Raw genomic sequence first — 16,218 nt, 5'->3', positions numbered from 1 at the left:
CGTGTGTGACAATACAGACGTTGAACGAAATGAGAGACAATAAATAATAATAATAATAATAATAAATACATAAATAAAAAGCTAATGACTACACATTACAGTGAATGTGCATAATTTATATTTTACATTTGAGGCTTTTATACAGTTCAAACATTGACGCGATGTGATGCACAACCAGAATATATATACATTTATATATATATATATATATATATATATATATATATATATATATATATATATATATATATATATATATATATATATAATAAAACTGCGTTTTTGAATATTAACTTTATTTTATATCGAACTTATGATGCTATTTAGGCCTACGTTTAGGTTGTTCGTTAGTTTCAGGTCATAATAGAAATTCGCTAATATGAGTTTTGCTTTCTTAACTGTGTACAAATACTTCATTTAGTTCATTTTCTGTTCTGGCATTTAAATGTAACACAATTTATGAAATAAAATAGTGTTGTCCATCCATACTATTAAACCGATTACACACGGTTCATTGGTGGTTTTCTCACTCATTCAAATTTCAGCCCGGGGCCCCTGCTTTTCCTGTTTGAGCTTCACGTGTGTTTGAGTGGCAGTTAGTGAAACGTCATTGGCTCTTTGGGGGGGCAGAGTCAAGCCAATCACTCATCCAGCGCCGGGAATAAGAGCCGGTGTGTGAGATGTGCGGTTATTCGCTCTCACACTGGCGACTGTTGCTCTACTACTGTTAACTGGACGCGATAAAAAGAGCTTGTCTTTATATCGAGCATTTATTTTGCTTGTGCAGTATTTGTAGGGTTCGCTGTATTGACCGTTTGTATTTTGTAAGCGAACTTCCAATATTCATGTGGAATACGTACATGATTTATGTTCTGTAGCGTTTGGACATCTCCGACAGCGTGCGGAGGTAAGACACGAAAAACAACAACAACAACAACAACAACAAAACACTTATGAGTCAATGATAATTGTTTTGTTTAATGATTATAATATTTTTTTTTTGTCATAAACGCAAGATGAAATTTTAGATGCACAATTTGTATTTTGGAATTAAATGAATGAATTAATGGAAAATAGGCTACGGAGTAAATATGAATATAATTTAAAATTCGCTATTCGGCCTATTATTATTATTATTATTATTAAGTTTGGAAAAAAAAGTTTAAAAGGAAGAAACGACAACGGAATTACTTAAAATTTGTTTGACAAAATGTACTCTATATATTTCAAATATAATAAGAAATTCAAAACATTTAAATTAAAATTACAAAAGCATTAGCTATATTAAGCGTTTATATATATATATATATATATATATATATATATATATATATATATATATATATATATATATATATATATATATAAACGCTCATGCTTATACGAAGAATACGGTTATTTATTCCTCTTTTTTCTGAATATTTCTTTATTATAATCTTTTTTAAGTCAATATACATTTGGCTACTATTTTTCTTTCATTTGCGATCATATTAATTAGTCATCGTCTTATTCTCTCGATATTAAGTCAAGTTTAAAAGTTTTATTATATCATATTCAATTTGTGCATATTGTACAATGGAATTCTACTTTCTATTTAATAACTGTGGTACACTTATATTAGGTATCAGACAGTTTTGACAACTTTGCAACTTTGTTTTGACCTAATCTTCTCACATCCTGCTTTAAAAACAGATTTGGATTAAAGCAATTGATTATTCCTTCTTTGTTCCACTTTTCCATTTTTTTCATTACTTTTTTAAAAATTTTAATATATATATATATATATATATTTACAGATTAAAATCTCCAGTCAGTGGTCTCCAAAGTACGGAAAAGTGTCTTCTGCCTGGACCAAGCAACATTGTGATGGCCACCCCACCGAGTTCATTTCAGCAGGAGCCTCTCACGCCCCCGAGATCCTCCCTCAAGCCCAACCAAGTTGGGCAGGTCATCCTCTATGGGGTGCCTATCGTCTCACTTGTAATTGACAACCAAGAGCGGTTATGCCTGGCTCAGATATCCAACACACTCTTAAAAAACTACAGCTACAATGAGATCCATAATCGTCGCGTGGCTCTGGGCATTACCTGCGTGCAGTGCACCCCAGTCCAGCTAGAGATCCTTCGGCGGGCGGGCGCCATGCCCATCTCATCACGCCGGTGTGGCATGATCACCAAACGGGAAGCCGAGCGACTGTGCAAGTCTTTCCTGGGTGAGAATTCGCCACCCAAGCTGCCAGACAACTTTGCCTTTGACGTGATGCATGAATGTGCTTGGGGCTGTCGAGGAAGTTTCATTCCAGCACGCTACAACAGCTCCAGGGCTAAATGCATCAAGTGCTCCTACTGTAATATGTACTTCTCTCCTAACAAATTCATCTTCCACTCGCACCGCACACCTGAGGCCAAGTACACGCAGCCAGATGCTGCCAACTTCAACTCCTGGCGTCGACACCTTAAATTGCTGGATAAAACGCCACAAGAGGATCTTATGTTTGCCTGGGAGGATGTTAAAGCCATGTTCAATGGAGGAAGCCGCAAAAGGGCACTTCCCTCTTCTAACTGCTCACCTATGGGTCCTGTTAAGGCCATCAACTCAGTTCTGCCCCACATGATCTCAACGGAACTCGCACAGAAGAGGGGCAGGTATGAGGATGATGATGATCTGGACACCAACAGCCTCTCACCCCGTAAAGCCCCCCGCAGTTATCCAGTCATCCCTGTCCCAAGCAAAGGTTTCGGTATGTTGCAGAAGTTCCCAACAACATCACTGTTCCCTAGTCCATACACCTTCCCTGCATTTGGCCTTTGTCCACAGAAGAAGGACGACAATGAGGCAACAAATGGACAGAAAAACAGTAGCCTTTCAGGGCTTCTCTGGCCTGGTCGCAAGGACACTTTTTACCCGCCCTTCTGTATGTTCTGGCCCCCAAGGGCAACAGGGGGCATTCCAGTACCCACATATCTCCAACAACAACCCAATTCCCTTTCCTCCCTTACAGAAAGCCCATCTCTCAGGCAAGCTTTTTTGGATCTCTCTGAACAGGGTGATGCCAGTTCAGGCTTGGACACCAACCCCAGATCTGGGCTTTTTGAGAGTGACTGCCCACCCATAACCTCTGAATTGCGACCTGCTTCAGAGGGCTGGCTAAAGCTGGTGGATGCTCCCTCGTTGCAAGCCCACAAGGCCAGCTACCACTCCGCCTTTCGTCCAGTGGTCAAAGACACGGAAAGCATCGCCAAGCTCCATGACAGCCAAGAGGACTTTGGGCCTGAGAGGCACCTTTCTCCCAGTACCAGCTGCAGCTACCAGAGCGAAAGCGGCGAAAGTGACGAAGAGCAAGAAGTTGACGTGGAGACGAAACAAGATGAAGAACAAGAGCAGTTCAGCAACCAAAGCCCACAGACCCCTCCACATCAAACAGTGCAGCCCTGCGGCCTGCACATACGTGGACTTCATGACAGCAGCGTGGGAGAGCAGGCCAAAGAAAAAGCCTCCCTCCCCACCATCCCCAAAGAGACCTCAGCCAAGGACAAGCCCAGCCTCGCTGTCAGTCCGCCCACCATTCTCAAAGTCCCAAGCCCCATTCACGCCTCGCAGGAGGAAAGTGCAGCATACAAAAATGTAAATATTCCCTCCAGGCACTTTAGCTAATTATTTTAATGTGTGCCATAGGCTGGCAGAGGCCGTATGCATAACAAGACTGATAGTCTGCTAGTTCCCTACAGAAATGAAATATTCAGAGCTCTCTGATCCCTCCTAATAAGTCCAGTCATGTTTTGTTTAATAGCGACATTATGTTTGCTCTCCTTTGTCACTTCTGCCTATTAGCCTTTTTAGTCTTTCACCTACTGATGCCACATAAATTGATGGAACAGGAAGAGTCACTCTTAGCGATGGAAGGGGAAGCAGGGGCTCTTTAGCAATTAGCATTAGCATTCAAACATGCACATGGGAAAATTAACTTATTGGTGGTGTGCTGATTTATCTAAAGAAACCCAGTAGCTCACCACAAGCCAAACAAGCATCAGGATCATATATAAAATATAACAGCATTGTCATTCTCAAGGCTAATCAATTCTGTGCTTTTGGGCTGACTGATATATTTTGTTGCTCTATGTTCAACCTTTGGCCTGGTGTTATGAATCAGTTCTAATCAGACATCGCTGGTGTTTTATGGTTGCAGGCACACAAGAACAGAGACGATGGGCTGCCAGCCTATGCAACCAAAAACAAAACAATCATCTCAGGTGAGAAATGGAATCTCAGCTGCAAGTAAATGTGGACATTGTAATGCAACATTATCTTTCATGGGTTAATTTGTTGCGTTCATCTTTTATTCTGTTTTTTATTTTATTTTTGAAATGTTTTAAAATATTATCTAATTTCTCTATATCTAACATTACATGTTATATGTATTTTTAATTACATCTATAGCAAATGCTTGTAGCTATACAGATATGTACAAAAAAAGTAAATATTCTTCCTTTATCTGGAGATCATAATTTCAGAAACATACTGTAAACTGACATTATTTTGACATATTTTATTTGTATTATTTTTATTTCATTATTTATTTTACAAGACAATGCATTTCAAGTCTGGCTTCTTTTATCTGGAGTTCATAGAATTAAAAACATAATTTCCTCTTGTTAAATTAAATTCATACACATGTTATTATTAATCAAGACAAATTATTACATGCATCCTTACCATATTTACTGTTTTATTGTTGTTGTTTTTTTTCTTCTTTTTTGATGTGCATTTACATTTAATGTCATATTTTGCAATATTATTTTTCAGATGACAAGAAAGATCCCAGTTTCTTTGTCCCAGAAACAGAAACATCAGCACCAGAATACTGGCGAGAGACTCCAAGTAAGTACACACACATACACTTTGTCTCCATTTTACATCCAGCAAGATCGGGCTGCAAAATAATTTGCACAGCACAACTAGCCCATCCCTGTAAGGATATTAGGATTAATCTAAAAATAAAAGATACAGGATGGAATATACTCTCGCCACTCTCTTTAAATGGTGCAGCTCTCTCCACAATATCATTGGGAAAATGTGTCCTGTAGGGAGCCATAACAGTTCAGCGAGACAATCAGCTCAACGCAGGGAAGGTGACAATCACCATTTGAACAATATCAAATGGAAATAATTGCCTTTTGCTCTGCAAAATTTTCTATTAGAAAGATCATAGCTTATTGCCTTTTATCTGTCAGAAAGACATTAAAAGTGTTTTATGATATCTATGACAACATTTATATTATCTAGATGATAATGATCTCCTCATAACATATACTATATTTGAAAAAATTACATGAAACAAATTAAATGAAACCACCTTTTCCTGATTGCTAAATGTCTCTGAGGGCTACTGGCAAACGTGATTAGAACTTCTGATTTGCCAAAGAGTCTAAAGGCAGTGTCTTAAAGATAGTTCTGTTTCTTGGGAGAGAAGAAAAAAATAATCTAATTTTCCATTTATATAATGCAAACTGCCTTGGCTTTGACTATTCACGGTTAATTGACTGTCAAACGAGGTTGTTATCCTCAGGCACTGTCTGCAAATTTGCTTGTCAAATGAGACAGAGAGAGGCAGAGAGTGAAAGCAAGACCGCTTTCCAAATGAGGAACACGTTGTTCGGCTTAAGGAGGCAAGACGTGAAATGAGAGAGAGAGAGAGAGAGGGGAAGATTATACAAATATCTTGGATCACTTAATTTGAGCCATTTGTGATATAGACACAAAACTACAGGCAATAGATGTGCAATATGGACACGTAAACTCCTCAGGATTCCAATCAAAACAGTTTAGCCTATAATAATTTAATGATTCAATAGTGTAGTAACATTAATGAAATCAACAACATAACAATTTTCTGAATAATTTTAACCATTTTATGAAATTGGAATATTGTAAAGTCTAGTCTAATGACTTAAATTAGCTGCAGTTGAATGGACTGATCAGACACATTTTCATGTTTATTTTGTTGTTAGTGGAGTAAATGAAACTGACAAGAAATGGTGACTATTTACTTTACTTTATAAAATGTACTTAATTTTAACCTAAAAATCCTAATGTTGATCAAATAATTAATTAAATAAATAAATACAACTATGCAGGCATTCCATACAAAAATCTGATATCTGGCAATTTATGCAAAATAATTATATATTTTTAAAAAAATCATATATGTAGCATACATTTGACCAAATATTAGTGTAATTTAAATATGCTCAATGTGCTTTAATATATTAACTATAATTGTGTGTGTGTGCGCGAGCGCGCGCGCGTGTGTGTATGTGAGAATATATGAGATATCTGTATGGGTATTCCACTATACTCTTAATTACTGTAATTCTCCATTTTACCATATTAATGTCATGAACATAAATAATACACCAAATATATTTTCTGTTTTATATTACAAATAGGAATGCGAATAAAGTAATACATCTACTTTATTCGCAAGTATATCATTTCGATCATTTCAAGCATCCTGATGTCAGACTGCCCTCTATTGGCAACTCATGGTACTTCATGATTTGTACCAGTACTCAAAAGGAAAATCTGATAAACCTTTAGAAATTGGCATGGATGAATGCTTGCAATTGGTTATGAATCCAATATATTGACAACTTCTAATATTAAAAATGTTTCTGCTCCGCAGATCAAAGTCCAGACCCAAACTCACCCATATCCCTCAAGAAGGATGTTGAGAACATGGAAAAAGGTGAGACACAAACCTATAACAAAGAACTAACAGACTGCTCAAAATGTAATGCTTCATATTTTGAATTGCACTGCTCAGGTAAGGGCCTGATCTCTATTCATTGTGTAATTTGTCTATCAGAGGAACTGCAGAAAGTTCTCCTTGAGCAGATCGATTTACGGCGGAGACTGGAGCAGGAGTTTCACGCTCTGAAGGGCAGCTCCCCGTTCCCAGTTTTCCGTAAGTATCCATACTTCATATCACGTGTCCAACCATCCTGATTTAGCATGAGGAACCCAGAGACCCTCTTGTTTTTAAAGTATGGCCATTAATTATGCATAACTCCATAATTACATAAATTGAGTTAAATCTATAGAATTTATAGCAGTCATGGATGGATGGACGGATAAAGTCATTCAAAGAGGGTCTGCTGCTATTTTACAGATAATTTTCAGGACCAAATGAAGAGAGAACTGGCCTATAGGGAAGAGATGGTGCAGCAGTTACAGATGGTAAGAAGTCCTCTGTTAATTGATTCTGTGTATAAGCATAAAATAAGGTCTTACTTTGGCTTACGAATAATAATTAAAAAAAAACCTTAATTGAAATGACCCTGTGGTACAGGTATTCATACGATACAATATATTTTATAGCATTCGATCTATGTTACAGAGAAAGCAAAGTTATAAACAGACAACCAGCAGGATCTGGTGTGTCATAATCTCTTATTGTCTAGAACTGGTTCAACATTGCACAGCAGTGTGACATCTATCACTCTTGCATCTGTGTTTTAAAACATGGATGATGCTGGCAGACCGCCTCTGTGTGTTCTCTCGATTCAACATCATATGTCAAGCCAGGGGCTTTTCATATATGAGAGAATGCAACATGATAGATTAAAAACTGAACCTGAGTAATGCATAAAACTGACAACACAAACACATAATACAATCTGAAAGCTTTTGATCTCTGCTTTCTAGAGACAAAGAGTTTCTTTGTAGCTTCACACATGTAATGGTTCCTTCATGTTCTTGTGAGCTGAGAGAGATTTTGCATTGTTGGTGGAAAGCATAAATATGTAAATATAAATATGAGAACTGATTGATTGCTTAATGTTTTTTAGATTCCCTATGCAAACATCTTTAGAAAAGAAAAGGTTGGGACACATCTAAACAAAAGCTAAATGGTAAGTATTTTAGTTATTAAATCCAATAACATTAGAAAGAGATTCACAATGGCCCCAAAAAGTCTTTTAAGTAATAATATTTGTAAATTTTTAAGTGTGACTTAGGTGTCTATTGTCTAAAATCTATTGTTGACTAGAATGTTAACATAAGCATTATAAAACTAAAGCACAGAATACACTCACCAACCACTTTATAAGGTACACCTGTACACCTACTTATTCATGCGATTTTCTAATCAGCCAATCGTGTGGCCACAGTAAAATGCATAAAATCATGCAGATTTGAGTCAGGAGCTTCAGTTAATGTTCACATCAACCATCAGAATGGGAAAAAAATGTGATCTCAGTGATTTCGACCGTGATCTCTGAAAATCTATCATGGTGATTGACAGTATAAATGGTTATGTTTTAGGTGACTTCGTCTGAAACAAAATCAAGCAGTCTCAACATTTCAACAATGCTCAAATCATCCAAATCGTCATGGCAATTCAGCACAACAGAAGTAACAACGTCCTCCGCCCCATGAGCTGCCTTCGCTGGAATGAAAATGCTGTCATTGAAAAGACCACATCAAACGATACCCATCTCTTCAATGAAACCAAATGACACATCGTTCCACTAATATACAGAACAATTAAATGCATACCAATGATTTATAATTCATTTGTCATATTTCCTGTACAGTTACCCCATTTTGATTATTTATGAATTTAAGTTTATTTACTACCCCATGCATTCATTTATTTATTAAAAACTGCAAACTGTACAGTTATATTAGCTGTAGGTTGTAAATGGACGAAAAATGAGTTTGTGAGAGGTATGGATTGCTCTGTACTGTGGCTTAAGTCTGAGAGCAATCTGAAAATGTGTAAACCTTTTTGTGTTGCCTGTTTAAATATAACATTTACATAAACACAAGATTTTAAAAAGTTATTATTAACTGTTCATGCAAATGTATTTAAATATGTTCTTGTAGTTTCTCTACTATTTATGTGGATAATTAAAGTCTATCATATGAAAATCTATATAGGGGACTAATCATGCTTTCTAAATCATTTTAAGTGTATTGGTTATTGGCCCACTGAAAAATATTTCATTTTATCAGAAGTCACAAACAAATACAAAACTGTTTAGTACAATATAGTGTAACAATTTTGTATTATCCAAAATTTGATATATTGGTGATAAAGAAATATTACATATAATATGTATAAATATATTATTTATTAAATGTTTTTTGTTTGTTACATGTACACTGTAATCCAAACTCGCTCATTCTACTTACATTTTTTGTGGAAATGGCTTGCACGTAAAAGTTTTAGTTTAGTCCAGTACAGTAACATGAAAGTTTTGAGAGCACTTGACACAAATGTAGGTGTTGTTTCTACTAGATTTTAAATGGTCAGCACTTATATAGTACCTTTTTAACCTTGGCTGTATTCAAAGCGCTTTACACTGCATCTCATTCACCCATTCACACACCAATGACAGCAGAGTTGCCATGCAAGGTGCTCCTGCCATTGGGAGCAACTTGGGGTTCAGTGTCTTGCCCAAGGACACTTTGGCATGTGGAGTCATGTGGGCTGGGAATCGAAGTGCCAACCCTGCAATTAGCGGCTGACCTGCTCTACCACCTGAGACACAGCCACCCCACAACCTGAGCCACAGCCGCCCCAACAAAAATGAAGTGAATGAAATATTCATTTTTTTGAGTAACAAAATTACTACATAAAAACAATAAAAAAAATTGTGATCAGTAGACTGTTAAATGATATGCTAAGTGCACAATGTATTTGTTGTTAATTGAACTTGGGCACTTTATATGTGCTTATAAATCTTAGTACAGTTAACTCAAAAATGAAAACTTTTTTTTATTTGCTTTATCTGAGGTAAAGTAGACTTTATAATACCAGTGTAGTCCATTTTTACTGCTGATTTGAAATATGTTTGATCTAAAACGGTTGGTTAAGATGAACATGTATAAAAATAGTTGCCCGGGAGCGTTCCAAAGATGGCCGCAGAAAGATCCGGGGCCGGATTCACGAAAATGTTCTGAAAAAAAATGAAAATATTTTCTTAAGAACATCTTATAAAAAGACAGGCTTTGACATTGTCTGATCAGCCTGCTAATGGAGTTGCCTTGTCTAATATACTACAATAAATTAAATACTTCAACACTGGCAAATCGTAATAACAAATGTATCTATTAACATTTTTTGTTAACAACTCGTGATAATGTTTTTGAATGTAAAGTGCGTGAGATCGTCATTAACCGAGAATTTACTTGCTGCTAAACATTTGATAACTTTGATTTTTTTAATTTAATTTGGAGGAAAAGAAAAGAATAAAAAAATTCAGTAGACAAGAGCTGGATGTTCTTGTTGAGGAAATTACAACAAGGAAAATGTTCTCCTTGGGAAGCTTGATAATAATAGGCCTATCATGCCAGAAAGTAGGAGGCGGGTAAATGGGAAAGGGTGGCGGAGGCTTTCACGCTGTGGCCAACTCCGATAAGGATGTGGATGGGGGTGAAAAAGAAAGTCTCAGCTTTCTAATGTTATAATTATTATGTTTCTATGAACTCGAAAGATCGCTGAGAGAGAGCGCGCTATGCAGTGCGTCACCACGTTAAAAAACTTCAAAACAAAATGTATTGTTTGAATTTGCTGATAACATTTAAATGGTTTACAAGCTGAAAAAAAAATATATAATTTTACACAACAGTCAAAAATATATATATAAAAAAAATAAATAATAAAAAAAAACATTTAATCTAAAATCCTACGTAAACAACCCACTGCGACTTCAAACTCAATATGAAAAACCCAGTAAATGTATCTTACATTTTAGGATGTAAGACAACTGTGAGGTTATCCTAATTTAAATATGTTATTTAAATATGTTATTTGCGACGATATTTAAAAAAATCCCGAGAATTTGAATTCTCAAAGTTTTTTCTTAAGAACAACCTTAAGAAGTTTATTCGGGAATACAAAATATTCTTATCTTTTTTCTTAAGATACAAATTAAGAAGAAAATGGTAGTTAAGAAGAAATTTCGTGAATCCGGCCCCATGCATGTAAACAGAATTTGCAAATGCGCATGCGTTTTCTCTAGTTGAGTGACAGGTAACGTCTTAATGTTAAATATTATATGCTCTTTTACATGAAATTCAGGACTTCCTTTTCTACATCCGTTGACTGTTGGGCGTTCAAATTGTGTAGATGTCGAAATAAAATTAGCTGTTGCTGTGGATACTGTGGGCGTTTTGATTTGTGTTGAACGGTCAAATTCTTGACGACATGGTTGTGACGTGATAACTCCGCGTCGGTTGCGCAGTTACGTCAGCACAATAGTGCCAACATGGCGTTCACGCTGTATGCACTGATTCAAACAGCGATTTTATTCACTAATGCCATCGCAATTCTTCACGAAGAGAGATTTCTTTGTAAAAGTGAGTTCTTACGAGTTTATTTTACCTCGAAATGTGACGACAGTTTTGTTACGTCATATAGTAATTTGTGTGTATTGCCAGCAGGGTTGCAAGTCAACTGTTTACCTTTCCTTTATATTAGGCAGTAGATATGAAATATGGACAAACTCATCAGGATTCCACTCAAAACAGTTTATAATAATTTAATGATTCAATACCATAGTAAAATTAATTAAATCAACAACATAACAATTTTCTTAATAATTTTAACCATTTTATGAAATTGGAGTATTGTAAGGGCTAGTCTAATGACATAAATTAGCCGCAGTTAAATGCACTGATCAGACACTGAGCACTTATAATGTTAATTTTGAGTTAGTGGAGTCTAATAATATATATATATATATATATTATTATACACACACACTCACCTAAAGGATTATTAGGAACACCATACTAATACTGTGTTTGACCCCCTTTCGCATTCAGAACTGCCTTAATTCTACGTGGCATTGATTCAACAAGGTGCTGAAAGCATTCTTTCTAAATGTTGGCCCATATTGATAGGATAGCATCTTGCAGTTGATGGAGAATTGTGGGATGCGCATCCAGGGCACGAAGCTCCCGTTCCACCACATCCCAAAGATGCTCTATTGGGTTGAGATCTGGTGACTGTGGGGGCCATTTTAGTACAGTGAACTCATTGTCATGTTCAAGAAACCAATTTGAAATGATTCGAGCTTTGTGACATGGTGCATTATCCTGCTGGAAGTAGCCATCAGAGGATGGGTACATGGTGGCCATAAAGGGATGGACATGGTCAGAAACAATGCTCAGGTAGGCCGTGGCATTTAAACGATGCCCAATTGGCACTAAGGGGCCTAAAGTGTGCCAAGAAAACATCCCCCACACCATTACACCACCACCAGCCTGCACAGTGGTAACAAGGCATGATGGATCCATGTTCTCATTCTGTTTACGCCAAATTCTGACTCTACAATCTGAATGTCTCAACAGAAATCGAGACTCTTCAGACCAGGCAACATTTTTCCAGTCTTCAACTGTCCAAATTTGGTGAGCTCTTGCAAATTGTAGCCTCTTTTTCCTATTTGTAGTGGAGATGAGTGGTACCCGGTGGGGTCTTCTGCTGTTGTAGCCCATCCGCCTCAAGGTTGTGCGTGTTGTGGCTTCACAAATGCTTTGCTGCATACCTCGGTTGTAACGAGTGGTTATTTCAGGCAAAGTTGCTCTTCTATCAGCTTGAATCAGTCGGCCCATTCTCCTCTGACCTCTAGCATCAACAAGGCATTTTTGCCCACAGGACTGCAGCATACTGGATGTTTTTCCCTTTTCACACCATTCTTTGTAAACCCTAGAAATGGTTGTGCGTGAAAATCCCAGTAACTGAGCAGATTGTGAAATACTCAGACCGGCCCGTCTGGCACCAACAACCATGCCACGCTCAAAATTGCTTAAATCACCTTTCTTTCCCATTCTGACATTCAGTTTGGAGTTCAGGAGATTGTCTTGACCAGGACCCCTAAATGCATTGAAGCAACTGCCATGTGATTGGTTGATTAGATAATTGCATTAATGAGAAATTGAACAGGTGTTCCTAATAATCCTTTAGGTGAGTGTATTATACAGATGCTCAATAGGATTTAGGTCTGGAGACATGCTTGGGCAGTCCATCACATTCACCCTCAGCTTCTTTAGCATGGCAGTGGTCGTCATCATGCTGGAATACTGCCCTGTGGCCCAGTCTCCGAAGGGAGGGGATAATGCTCTACTTCAGTATGCAAACATGTACGTGTTGGCATTCATGGTTCCCTCAATGTACTATAGCTCCCCAGTGCCGGTAGCACTCATGACTGTAGGCAAGACACACTTGCCTTTGTACTTCTCACCTGGTTCCTGCCAGACACGCTTGACACCATCTGAACCAAATAAGTTTATCTTGGTCTCATCAGACCACAGAACATGGTTCCAGTAATCCATGTCCTTAGTCTGCTTGTCTTCAGCAAACTGTTCAGCGGGCTTTCTTGTGCATCATCTTTAGAAGAGGCTTCCTTCTGGGACGACAGCCATGCAGACCAATTTGATGCAGTGTGTGGCATATGGTCTGAGCACTGACAGGCTGACCCCCCCCACCCTTCCACCTCTGCAGCAATGCTGGCAGCACGCATACGTCTATTTCTGAAAGACAACCTCTGGATATGACGCCGAGCACGTGCACTCAACTTCTTTGGTCGACCATGGCGAGGCCTGTTCCGAGTGGAACCTGTCCTGTTAAACCGATGTATGGTCTTGGCCTCTGTGCTGCAGCTCAGTGTCAGGGTCTTGGCAATCTTCTTATAGCCTAGGCCATCTTTATGTAGAGCAATAATTCTTTTTTTCAGATCCTCAGAGAGTTCTTTGACATGAGGTGCCATGTTGAACTTCCAGTGACCAGTTTGAGAGCGATGACACCAAATTTAACTGATCTGCTCCCCTTTCACACTTGAGACCTTGTAACACTAACGAGTCACATGACACCGGGGAGGGAAAATGGCTAATTGGGCCCTATTTGGACATTTTCACTTAGGGCTGTACTCACTTTTGTTGTCAGCGGTTTAGACATTAATGGCTGTGTGTTGAGTTATTTTGTGGGGACAGCAGATTTACACTATTATACAAGCTGTACACTCACTACTTTACATTGTAGCAAAGTGTCATTTCTTCAGTGTTGTCACATGAAAAGATATAATCAAATATTTACAAAAATGTGAGGCGTGTACTTTTGTGAGATACTGTGTGTGTGTGTGTGTGTGTGTATGTATGTGTGTGTGTATATATATATATATATATATATATATATACACACACACACACACACACACACACACATATATATATATATATATAAGCACTTCACTGTATATCTAGTGTAAAATACATATAGCTATTATTGCTTGAGAAATTACCACAAAGAGCTCTGTAGCTAACGGATGACCAATTTTCCAGTTGGCTGGGGAGTAGAGCAAGGAATCGGAGGTTTTGGAGATGATCCCGGGGTTAAAGCACAACTTCTCAACCTTATTCGATCTGTCAGGACTGTCATGAGAGGTATGCTTATTTGTAGTGATTCTACTGATTTCTCATGGTTAATCTATTTCATGGAAGATTCATGATGTACTAATTATTTGTAGCCTTACAATGATCTTAATCAGGATTTGGAATAAATTATGTATTGTTCTTTATGCAAGTGAACATTACACTGAAATGAACATAAAACAGTAATTTGTTTTCTCTTTCCACAGTGCCTCTGATAGCAGTCAATTTAGTGTGTATCGTCTTACTATTATTGTTTGGATGAAGAAAGAACGGACTGCAATGGAACAGGATCTTATGTGGAACACAGCGAATGCGGCAATGGAAGAAAAAAAGATTCTGTATCTGTGGTTATACACCGATCGTGTTATATGTGTATATGTTGCTCTCTAAATGTCTCAAAATTGTATTCTAAATTTACTGTAAATCCTCTGGGAGTTATATATTAAAATATCAGTTTTTCATGTTATGTAACTAGTTCCTGATGTTACAAAATCACATGTGATTATCAGTATGTGCTATTTTTGTCATGTTCAGGGTCTAGAAATGTTTCCCTTTATCTGGATTCCATGAGAACAAGCAACTATGAAATGAGCCAGGCAGGTTTCCAAAAGCTGCACAGTTGTCTTCTTGAGGTTTTATTTTGGTCTCAAATATATTTTCTTTCCTTACATTTTAGCATAAAAAAGACCATTTGAAAGGTTAAAGTTGTGCCTGATTAATTTAAGAAAGAAATGTCTGCATTCTTTAATGACCGAAGGGAAAGCATCTGAAGTTAATAAAGATATTCTAGCTGGGATGAAATTGCAGTGTTGTTAAGATATCAAGCTTTAAAGAAGTAGGTCACTCAAAAACTAAAATTCCCTCATTTACTCACCCTCATGCCATCGCAGATGTGCAGTTTGCTGCAGAACACAACATTTTCAGAAGAATATTTCAGCTCTGTAAATCCATTCAATGCATATTAATGGTGGCCCGAACTTTAAAGGACCAAAAAGCACATGAATGGAGCATAAAAGTAATTAATATGACGCCAGTGGTTTAATCCATGTCTTCAGAAGAGATATGAAAGTTGTGGGTGAGAAACAACAATATTTAAGTCCTTTTTTACTATAAATTTTCCTTTCCAACTAGGTGGTGATATGCACGAAGAATGTGAATCACAGAGAAAAAGAAAAACTCTTTGGAGAGATGAGGCTTAGGAGGGCTATTTGAAAGTGCAGATTTATGGTACAAAGGACTTAAATATTGATCTGTTTCTCACACACACCTCATAAAATATGGATTTTACCACTGAATAATCCAAAAGTGGATTATTTGTATGCTCCCTTTATGTGCTTTTTGAGCTTCAAAGGTTTGGTAACCATTCACTTGCATTATATAGACCTACAGAGCTGAAATATAATTTTCATTTGTGTTATGGAGAAGAAAGAAAGTCATAGACATCTGGGATGCCATGAAGTATCTGAGAATTTTCATTTTCGTGGTGAAATATTCCTTTAATGTGCAAAATGTGTTGTGGCTGAAGTAGCCTCTTGTGAGTCATTCAACACATTTAATATGTCTTATAATGTGTCTTTCCATCTATTTTGCCTTGTCTGACTTTTCTTTGTTATGTTAAGTAATGCCACTAATGTTTAAAAAAGAAAAGTAATGGGACAGGACTATTCATTGAATGTGCTAGGTATTTTGTCATTGAGGTCAGTTGACATTTATTCAATCAAATGTTTGATTGAATAAAATGTGCAATCAAAATGAGGTCAGTTTGCTTGTTTGACATGACGT

General features: G+C 37.1%; 2 protein-coding genes across 2 annotated transcripts; both read left to right on the top strand.

Annotated features, from left to right (window-relative positions):
• The first annotated feature begins 1,836 nt into the window (after window positions 1-1,836).
• Window positions 1,837-8,432, top strand: LOC127636061 (SKI family transcriptional corepressor 2-like). The gene is made up of 8 exons (XM_052116436.1): window positions 1,837-3,624; window positions 4,187-4,250; window positions 4,804-4,878; window positions 6,683-6,745; window positions 6,866-6,964; window positions 7,169-7,236; window positions 7,848-7,910; window positions 8,323-8,432. The coding sequence occupies exons 1-7, from the start codon at window positions 1,867-1,869 to the stop codon at window positions 7,905-7,907; spliced, it is 2,187 nt and encodes a 728-aa protein (XP_051972396.1). The 5' UTR covers window positions 1,837-1,866; the 3' UTR covers window positions 7,908-7,910; window positions 8,323-8,432.
• A 2,814-nt stretch (window positions 8,433-11,246) lies between these two features.
• LOC127636069 (immediate early response 3-interacting protein 1-like) lies at window positions 11,247-15,237 on the top strand. Its single transcript, XM_052116445.1, has 3 exons — window positions 11,247-11,364; window positions 14,347-14,448; window positions 14,643-15,237. Exons 1-3 carry the CDS (start codon window positions 11,274-11,276, stop codon window positions 14,696-14,698), a joined length of 249 nt encoding a protein of 82 aa, XP_051972405.1. The 5' UTR covers window positions 11,247-11,273; the 3' UTR covers window positions 14,699-15,237.
• The last annotated feature ends 981 nt before the right edge of the window (window positions 15,238-16,218 follow it).

This window comes from Xyrauchen texanus, chromosome 43 (assembly GCF_025860055.1).
Source record: "Xyrauchen texanus isolate HMW12.3.18 chromosome 43, RBS_HiC_50CHRs, whole genome shotgun sequence".
NCBI lineage: Eukaryota > Metazoa > Chordata > Actinopteri > Cypriniformes > Catostomidae > Xyrauchen > Xyrauchen texanus.
This window is presented reverse-complemented; position numbering and strand designations above follow the sequence as displayed.